At 40.8% G+C, this 9,864-nt stretch overlaps 2 protein-coding genes across 2 annotated transcripts; one reads left to right on the forward strand and one right to left on the reverse strand.

Annotated features, from left to right (window-relative positions):
• Positions 1-5,306: 5,306 nt before the first annotated feature.
• On the reverse strand, positions 5,307-7,528 carry LOC125261755 (E3 SUMO-protein ligase ZBED1-like). Its single transcript, XM_048180319.1, has 3 exons — positions 7,037-7,528; positions 6,078-6,902; positions 5,307-5,780 (listed from the first exon to the last, which is right to left on the reverse strand). The coding sequence occupies exons 1-3, from the start codon at positions 7,526-7,528 to the stop codon at positions 5,307-5,309; spliced, it is 1,791 nt and encodes a 596-aa protein (XP_048036276.1).
• Positions 7,529-7,624: 96 nt separating this feature from the next.
• Positions 7,625-8,788, forward strand: LOC125261756 (von Willebrand factor A domain-containing protein 5A-like). Its single transcript, XM_048180320.1, has 4 exons — positions 7,625-7,694; positions 8,008-8,147; positions 8,196-8,352; positions 8,428-8,788. Exons 1-4 carry the CDS (start codon positions 7,625-7,627, stop codon positions 8,505-8,507), a joined length of 447 nt encoding a protein of 148 aa, XP_048036277.1. The 3' UTR covers positions 8,508-8,788.
• The last annotated feature ends 1,076 nt before the right edge of the window (positions 8,789-9,864 follow it).

A 9,864-nucleotide genomic window follows, 5' to 3' on the forward strand; every position in this document is an offset into this window, starting at 1 on the left:
TTTGTTTAATAGAAAGCCTTTCTTTAAAGTGAATTTCATTTTGTAAAAATTGTATCTTAATTTTAATCAATGTTTCATCAACCAATTGCTTGGATTTAATATATAACAAGCAAATATAGCAGACAATAAAATCATGACATGGAGGCGCGGGCGAGATCACTGGCGCGTGAACTGGAGCGCGTCTTATAGGCTAAATGAACCGAAACTCAGAGGCTGCTTGCCTCGCAGACATGAGAAATATATCTATAGAATGCTTGAAATATCTACTTTAACGAAAATGAAGTAATTAAACACGAAAAGAAAGAGGCTACTCTGATTATATGGCCTAATCTGAATGAAATGTGCGTTATCTCTCTAGGCGCGTCCATATGAGCAGATGATCAGCAATGAGAATCAGCAATGTCAACTTCATCTTTGCAGCCGACACTGATTCAGAAAACATTACTTTATTAATAAACAATTAAAATGTCTCCTTGCTGTTTTTGTCACACTCATAATCATTACTTTTGCCGGTTCTTTATGGCAATTATGCGTGCCATTGAGTGCTATATAGCCAATATTATGTAAACGCTCCTTATTATGGTTTATTCTCTCCAGTATTTAAGAAATTATATTAATATAAATGTGATTAGTCAACTAATAGCTTAAATGAACAACTACTAGTCGACTAGAAAAAAACTCTTTCACATATTTTCGATCAAGCATCAAAAAGGGTATTCTGGTTTGAGCTCGCGCTTCGCGCGCTTGCTCTGACAGACACACACACAGCGCATCATACATTATTATCAGTTTAAAATTATATTTGTGTATGACTAACCGCAGCACACACCAGAGAAAAAAACTTTGCAGGTCCTATGGCTGAGAGAGAGCTTACTCGGATGAAAACCGCTTCAGTGAGCTCAATTATAGTAACGCGGCATTTTTTTTGTCAGTAACGCTAACGGCGTTGTAACGGGAGAAAAAGTAATTAGTTTGATTACTCGTTACTGAAAAAAGTAACGGCGTTAGTAACGCGCGTTATTTATAACGCCCTTATTCCCATCACTGTCCATGTATATGTTGAACAGCAGGGGGGATATTATACCTCACTGCCGGACCCCATTGCTGACCCTGAAGGAGTCAGACACTGACTCACCCTATTTCATCTGCACGCTCTGCTGTGAGTACCAAAATATGAGGATTCTAATGAGGTACCCAGGGACACCTCTGTTAGACAATTTCCTAAACAACTTCTCATGATTGATTCTATCAAATGCTTTAGATGCATCTAGGAAGCATGTGAACATTGTAGAGCCCTGACTATGATACTTGTCTAACATTTCCTTTAGTACATATATATATGTATCAGTACTATGTTCAAGTTTAAATCCAAACTGATTGGCAGCTGTATATAGGTACGGTTCAAATCTGTCCAGGATGACAAGACAGACAGACAAAAGTGACTCAGGCAGAACACCATGGATCATAAATCCTGTAAAGCAAATAGCCAGAAGAGGATACAGTTTTTTGTTTGCCAATTTCAGATGCTCTGATGTTACTTTATCAGGACCGCATGACTTGTTATTCTTCAGTTTTACAACGGCATAATAAACCTCTTCTGGAGTTACTATCACGCCCACATTATTTTCTACAATTCCTGCAGTGGCAATACTACTCGTGACACAATTAAACAATTCACAATAATAGCTCATCCAAAGTTGACAGATATTATCTGTGCCAGTTACCCCATCAATGTTAGAAGGGAGAGAAGTCCTGCAATTGTTCATCATTCTAACTTCCTTCCAGAAGTCATAAAAGTTGTTATTTTTCAGTTTACATGCCAGTGATTCTGCTCTCAAGCGATTCTCATTCCTCTTTATATAGCGTAATGCATATTTAAATTTAGCATTAGCATGCTTCTTTTGTTCAAATAGTGTCACACTTCTGTGCTTCCCATCCTCAGCCCAGGCTTTAAACGCACTCCGGGCCTCTGCATGAGCTTCTTCCACATAGGTGTTCCATCCTGGTTTACCACAGTGAGCTTGTTTTTTACGTTGACACAGGGGCCTACTAGATGTTATCAACGTATCCAGAGTGTTCTTGTATAGCAAGCAAAGTTGATTACAGTGTTCTTGATTTGTACAGTTCACATCACGACATATAATGGCTTCCTTAGGTATATCAATATGACCAAGGCACGCATAGGTCCTCTGGGTATAGGCAGAAATGCCCTCGCCGGTTAGATTTGTCCAGTCCACTTTATCACTACTAGCGCACATTTCAACAGGTATCACTTTTTGGATATAGTCCAAATTGCAGTTCATAATGAATGGCATGTGATCAGATGTTGCCATGTCATATAAAATCTGCATATTAAGAATACTGGCATGTGCATCTGTAGTACTTAAACAATGATCAAGCCAAGACGTTGTGTGCCAGGCATCACTGACATAGATAAATCTTCCTTCAGGCAAGAAAACCTGACTAGATAGAACAATAAATATACATGTACAGTCAAGGTCCTCAATATATGTCAAAACACTTGCAAGGCAGTTTATGTACTTATCCTCATTTTCAGGACACTCATAGGGGGTATATATATTTAAAATCACAAATTTGCCACTACCACACTGCACTTCAAGGCCAATAGCCCAGTTAACTCCCAGTCTAAGCACCTTGACCATATTGTCATATTTCTTATGCCAGAGGACAGCAACCCCACCTGGTATTCTGCCTTTAACATGTTTAGTGTTTAAATCATTGGTGGACTCTCCTGCCCTATGCAAGTATCTGTGTACACCATTGAGTCTTTCTAGGTCCTGTCTGGGCAAAAAGGTTTCTTGAATGCACATAACATCGCATATTTCTAGGAGCTTATCCACAATAAAACGATGTGCACTGTCTCCATCACTATGACCAACACTCAGGCCGCGCACATTGTAAGAGACTACAGAGAAAGTCATAGCTGCTTATCATAACACGTGCATATTAGGCATTAGACAAGCCACTTACAGCAGCAGTGTGTTCCCCATGGGCTGACGGTGTGTCCTGCACCAGCTCACGCTGACCATTACCATGCATACCCTCGGCTCTGCGCACTTCATAGTATCGGCGCACATAAGTTCCAGCTGGCCACAAATCGGGGTCATACATGCACGCAACATCAGAGCATTCTGCTGTAACTTGAAAGGAGCTGTAGCGACTCTGAGTCGTAACAATCTTCCTACACACGACTGATTTGTTATTTAGTTTGTCTACCAAGTATCCACATAAAGTGTCCGCATCAAGAACAGGGTCAAAGCGAGTAGCAAACACACTCACCAGCTTAGATGTTACAGCCTTGATGGTGCTTGCGGTACTAGTCCCAGTTATGCCCATTTTCTTTCGCTCTTTCCTTGCAGTAGCTCGTGTAGTCAGGGGCAGTTTAGTACCCGACTGAGGCACATGCTTCAGCCGTCGACCTTCCTTGACAACAGTGGTCCACTCCCGAGATAAGGCACTGGCAGACGTTCCAGCCGGCTCGGTGGTCACGTCTGCCCAGTCCTGCTTCTTCACAGGCGCCACAGCTTCCGACGCCCGCATAGTCAGCTCGCATGGCTCATAGTCCTCTAGGCCTGGATCAGGGGAGAACCGGGCTTCCTCAATCGCTGCTACTCGGCATTCAATGGCCTTCGAAGCCTTTTGCAGATTTTCGTTTACTTTAACCTGCTCTTCAGACGCCAGCCTCATGGCCAACTCGTCCCGGCTAAGTTGCTCCATTCGGCTGAGCAGCGCAGAGGCATCCAGACTTCCAAATCCAATGAGAGGCAGCTCATCCAAATAATGTGAAACAAACTTTATATTATCACCGGATTTGTTTAGCACTTTCAAACATGCTTTTATATTGATTATGTCCTTTTGTGGGCCTTTGTGCGCAATATTGCGCAGAGTGGTTTTAGGACAGACTTCAAAGAGGATTCTTTTGGAGTTCTCAATCCACTCAGAGGAGAAATGTCTAGTAGCCAGCATAATAAGTTCATCTTGCGTCAATATACGCATTTTGACAACAAGAAAGTTTAACAGCTCATCCTCAATGATAACCATGCCACTTGAGGTTTTGTAAATCTCCACTCTTTCACGTCTGCGAGCACCACCACCATCACTGCATGCTCCTAGCTCCGCCAATAAAGTTTGTCAAGACAAACTTTGAAGCTGACTTGAAAAAGCCAGACCAGAAAGTTTGAAAGCTTGGAGCTTTAAGGTTTTCAGTTTGAAGTAGTTTGAAGTTTAAAGTAGTTTTAAAGATCAAAATTTGAATGTTTTGAAATAACGTATATGATAGATAGATAGATAGATAGATAGATAGATAGATAGATAGATAGATAGATAGATAGATAGATAGATTTAGTAAATTTTAAACACAGATAAGATTATGTATCTTACAACCACATAGAAATGAGCTGTGTGTCATATAAAAGTGTTAGATCCAGTCACTGTTCGCTAGGGGTGTGCATTGACACTGCCCTCACGATTCGATTCGATTACGATTCACCAGGTAACGATTCGATTCTACGATGCATTGCGATGCATTGCGATGCATCAAAATTCTACTGCACACAAGGAAAATTTTTCATCAGTCATGAGGCAATACAAGCAGATATTAAACAACAGATTTTATTGGCTGCTATGTGTCTCCTGTATCTTTGACATAAAAGTTATTAAATTAAATAAAATGTAATTAAATAAAATGTAATTAAATCAAATGTAATTAAATCAAATTAAATGGTACAGGGTACTGGATATGGCATTTTCAAACCTGAAAAAGAAAACAATCAAAATCTCTGCTTTCAGTGCTTTTTTTTTTTTTTTTTTTTTACACACAGTAAAATAGCAGCTCTAAGACAGGGCACTTCCTGAAGTCCTGTGCAAATATTAAAATAATAAGTAACACTATTTTAACAACAACCACCCAGGAATAAAAATATTCAGTGCAACAACACACAGTAACCACTTATTACTGTGAAACTTTTTTCAAGTAGTAAAGTAAAGTGCAAACTATTCTCAACAAAACAGCAGCTTAGCAGCTTTAAGACAATGACAATTATATGCCTGCCCTGATCCTACCATCACATCAGCTGCATACAATAAAATATTAAGATGTGAAATACAGTATTGTAAACCAAAAATAAAGTGTGTAGGCTTAGCCTACTACCAAATTTGTGCAAACAAACATCTTCTTCTGTCTGAGTTCAACATCACCATCATCAACAATCCGTTTCAGAGTGAGGAAATGTATAGTTTAACCTAAGCCTACATCATAACTTCTCACTGTTTAGCATTTGGGAATTTCAAGGTTCTTGTGCAAAAACACAAGCTGATCGACATGGTCCGGTTTGAGAGAGCTTCTTTTTGCAGTGATAACATCTCCTGCAGTGGAGAAGACTCTCTGCTGACACACTTGTCCCGGGGATGCACAAGTATCTCTTTGCTAACCTAGAGTGGAGAGGAAATGTGCCCTTATGGCGATGCCACCAGTCCAAGGGATCCTCAGAGAGAGGCACAGCTGGGGATCTACAGTACAAGTCCATTTCCTCCTCAGCACTGGCATCGGTGGTCTTACTTTGTACTGCAGGTTCACTGGTGTCATTGATGAAAGCAGGTCCCAGGAAACTTAAAAGCAGCGATGAGGCCCTTCTTTTGGGAGCGGAGGGGCCTACTGAGTCTGACACATTGTCATCCACGGACAGCAACTCTTCCTTGGTTCCTGAACTTCCTGTTCTGCCAGGCGCTTCATCTGCTTCTGTTCTCTGTTTTCTCTCATACTGTTTGAAAAAATAAATAAATAAGAGCAAAAAACAGCAGTTAGCATGACTTTCTCAGCCAATGCTGCAGCTCATATGACAATATTTATTTATTTACACATAACTATTTTTCTTAGTCTAACATTTTACTGACTATGTAGCTGCTTAATAATTAATTAACATTACATTGTTATTATAATTAAATTTTGTAATAATTGACAATTATTAAATTATGAATTTACAATTATTAAATTATGAATTTACAATTATTAAATTATGAATTAAATTTAAATTATTTTACAAGTAAAAATGAATTACCTCCTCCAGGGATGCAGCCTCTGAAATCACTCCTGCGGAGACATCCAATCTCTCCTCCTCTGTCAGGAAAGGTAACCCCTTAAAGCGAGGATCCAGGGCAGAGGATGTATGAAGGATCTTTTTCTCTGCCTCACTATTGTACCTCTTAAGGAGATCTGTTTTGATGGCATTCTTCACATCATGGATCAGTGGTTGGTCTCCAATAGTGTCGGACATGCTCTGGAGGAGTTGGGCATATACTGGTGCAATTAGGCTGACTGTAGGACTGCTCTCCTCTGACATAAACACAGTGGCATCCTTCACTGGTTTTAATGTCTTCACTACTTCCTCCACATTAGCCAGATCGGCTCTGCTGAGAGGGACGATGTCACTTTCATCTACATTTAGGGCAGGTGACAGCAGGGTGGCATGCACTGCAGCTTGCAGTTGCAAAAACCTCTCCATCATATCATGAGCACTATTCCACCTTGTGGCGACATCTGTTATCAGTTTAAGTGGACTTGTCAGTTTAAGAACAACTCTCTGGTTTTCTTCAAACAGGTGCTTTGCCTTTGTGCTGCGGTGGAAGTATGCTGAGATACGTCGGACTCTGCCCAGAAGCCTGGAGACCGCCGGTAGCTTAAGCGCCCGCTGCGCAGCGAGGTTTAACGTATGCGCAAAGCATTTTTCATGAGGGAACTTCCCAATTTCAGCAGCACTAATCATATTAGCGGCGTTGTCCGTCACCAGCACAACACTTTTATCTGTAAGCTGCCATTCCTCCACAACATCCAAGAGTAGCCTTGCCATATGAGCACCAGTGTGGCTCTCATAAACTGCTCTCGTCTGCAGGACATGTGATACAATCTTCCAATCCTCGCTAATATAATGTGATGTTATGGTTACATAGGACTCTGTTGCGAAGTCCAGGCGTCACTTGTAATGGCTACACGTCTGGCTTTACACATTGATTCCATTACCTTTGCTTTGGTTTCTTTGTACAATGCGGGAAATGCGGAATCACTGAAGGTAGCTCTTGTCGGTAGCTTATACCGGGGCTCAATTGTTTTAAGCATGTGGCGAAACCCCGCATTTTCTACCACAGAATAGGGTCGTAGATCCTTCGCTATAAAACATGCCACCGATCGTGTGATCCTCTTTGCTCTCTCGGAGTTGTGTGGCAATGTTGACACTAGCGACTCGTCAATTCTTGGCTGGGATGTGTCGACTTTTTGTGTTGTTGTTGTTGTTAAAGCTAACTCAGGATGCCAACGATCAACATTGTTCGTGAAGTTAGTTGTATTGCCAACGTGCTTAATTTTAGTGTGGCAGATTTTACACACCGCGTAAGACTTGTCTAGTTTCCCATTCACTTCATAAAATCCGAAATGTGCCCAGATGTCCGCTTTCCAAGCTTTGGGTGCGTTTTTAATAACCCGTCTATCGCGGTCATCTCCCTCCGCCTCAGCCATCTTGCTTGTTGTTGTTGTTATTCCCCCGGAACCGGAAGTATTTGAAACTTCACAACTTTATTGTCCGCCAGAAAATAAACAGTGACATAATCGATTATGGCACTTTGCCGCATCGATGCTGAATCGTTCATGCCCCGCATCGTGATGCATCGCCGAATCGATTATTGTTGACACCCCTACTGCTGTGTCATGCACGAGATGTGAGTCCAGTGGTTAAAGGCGTCCAGCTAGCATGTGTTTACATTGAAGCTGCTGTCGATTAATGGAGATTTGATGGATGAACTCGTGGCTCAACTGGATCAAAAGTGATGAGACTTTTCAATTTAGCGGTCATCGCTATAATGGACACCGACTCTTGCTGCACATTCATGATGAAACTCACTCTGTGACAGTGATTTAGAGGACACACATCACAGGAATCCTGTCTGAGTCGATCTGCTTCACTGATAATCATGCTTCTTTCTGTCGGTGTATTTCAGCCGAACCCGAGCCCCAGATGGACCCTTTGCTCTGGCTGGTCTCTCTTCAGAAGGCCACGGGATGCTGGGAGCTGAATGCCGCGCTGGCTGCTGTGTTTGGGAAGACCAATGATGAGGTGACCAATCACAGAGCAGCACAGGTGGGGTATATGATGTCATATACTCAGGTGTGTGTATGATCAGTTCAGCGTGAGTGTGTGACGTGTGGTTGTGTGTTCCAGGTGGACGGGTCAGTGTGGGCCACCGTTCTGGCTCTGATCTGGTTATACTCGTGTAGATCAGGTGACCAGGTGGAGTGGCAGTTTGTGGCCATGAAGGCGGCGTCATGGATCCGCTCTCAGAAACGTGAGTCGACATTCATTCATTCAGCATTCAGTGCTTCCTGTAGATGTTCTGGTACAGTGTGTGTGTGTGTTTCAGCGGACGGCCTGTCTCAGTGTGTGTGTGACGGGAACGTCCTGTTGGGATGTCAGGTGACTGAAGGCATGCTGGGAATCTGAAGACTGTCAGAAGAACAAATAACTCTCACTCTTGAATTAATAGAGAAACACTGACACATTTCTGTTTGTATCGGTGACAGAGGGAAGCTTTAGGGCCTGACCTCAGTTCATGTTATTGCTCTAAATATGATTGTGAATGTATAATCTTATGCTACTTTATGTTCTGGACTCACTGAATCATGTTTCTGTGTGATCATGACTGTAGTGAGCAGATTGTGCTTTTATTAAGCTGTTATATTAAAGGTTCAGTCAGTGATTTCTGATAAATACTTCTGAAAGAGCAGCAACACACCTGTAGCCAATCAGCAGTAGGGGGTGTGTCCATTCATGGCGGGGGAGGGGGTTATGCTATAGCGTATTTGTGGGATTTGGGGGCGGAGCTATCACGATAGGGGTGTGGTTCTGTGGGAGGGGCATGTTTGTTGTGGTGATTTCAGATATCAACAGCGTTTCTCAGAAATCACTGACTGAACCATTGAAGTCTTTCTTCACTAACCAGAATTATCTGTGTGATATTGAGAAGAGCATTTAATGCAGTACAGTTAAGAATCAGATAATGTATCTGCCAATGATTTTAAATAAAGAATAAATATACTGAGAAACGTTCCCATATTAAATATGAATCGTGATCTTGGGTAAATCTTTGGTTTGTGGTGTAACATATCTATTTAAATAAAGAAATATATATGTGAGAGATGATAACTATGGAAGATTGTTTCTGCCTTAACGTGCAATTACAAGTTTATCTCTCACAATTATGACAAAATATTACCTTTTACCTTTTATCATAAATACAGAAAAAACCTGAATTTTTTTAGCATCATTCCTCCAGTCTTCAGTGTCACATGATCCTTCAGAAATCATTCTGATATTATTTATTATCAATGTTGGAAACAGTTGCTTAATATTTATAATATTATATAATATTTTTTAGAACCTGTGATGCTTTTTTCAGGATTTTTTGATGAATAAAAAGTATAAAAAATAAATAAATAAAAACACAGCATTTATTCAAAATGAAAGTCTTTTATAAATCTTTACTCTCATCATGTCATTTAGCAATTTAAAATCCTGTTAAACAGACTATGATTCTATTTTACAACAAAAACATCTTAATAAAATAGATAAATATGTAGTCATAAAAACACACTTGAGCCGTGGTCACACTAGACTTCGATCGTAACAGTCGTGATATGACGCCACAGTCTACAGCATCTTTTTTTATAAACACAAATTCAACATATAACTTAAAGTAATACATTAAACATGTAAAAAAAATATAGAACATACTCGACATTACTGCAAAAATATCTTTCTTTTAATTCAGCCAAGAGGTCATGCCAGAGGCGCCACCAAG

This window comes from Megalobrama amblycephala, unplaced genomic scaffold (genome assembly GCF_018812025.1).
Source record: "Megalobrama amblycephala isolate DHTTF-2021 unplaced genomic scaffold, ASM1881202v1 scaffold480, whole genome shotgun sequence".
Classification (NCBI taxonomy): Eukaryota; Metazoa; Chordata; class Actinopteri; order Cypriniformes; family Xenocyprididae; genus Megalobrama; species Megalobrama amblycephala.

Coding starts and splice junctions, on each gene's coding strand:
- LOC125261755 (XM_048180319.1), bottom strand. CDS start 7,528: ATGGCTGAGGCGGAGGGAGATGACCGCGATAGACGGGTTATTAAAAAC. Junction 6,903..7,036: donor ACAAAGAAACCAAAGCAAAG/GTAATGGAATCA, acceptor CATGTCCTGCAG/ACGAGAGCAGTTTATGAGAG. Junction 5,781..6,077: donor AGGCTGCATCCCTGGAGGAG/GTAATTCATTTT, acceptor TTTTTCAAACAG/TATGAGAGAAAACAGAGAAC.
- LOC125261756 (XM_048180320.1), top strand. CDS start 7,625: ATGGCACTTTGCCGCATCGATGCTGAATCGTTCATGCCCCGCATCGTG. Junction 7,695..8,007: donor GCATCGCCGAATCGATTATT/GTTGACACCCCT, acceptor GGTGTATTTCAG/CCGAACCCGAGCCCCAGATG. Junction 8,353..8,427: donor ATGGATCCGCTCTCAGAAAC/GTGAGTCGACAT, acceptor TGTGTGTTTCAG/CGGACGGCCTGTCTCAGTGT.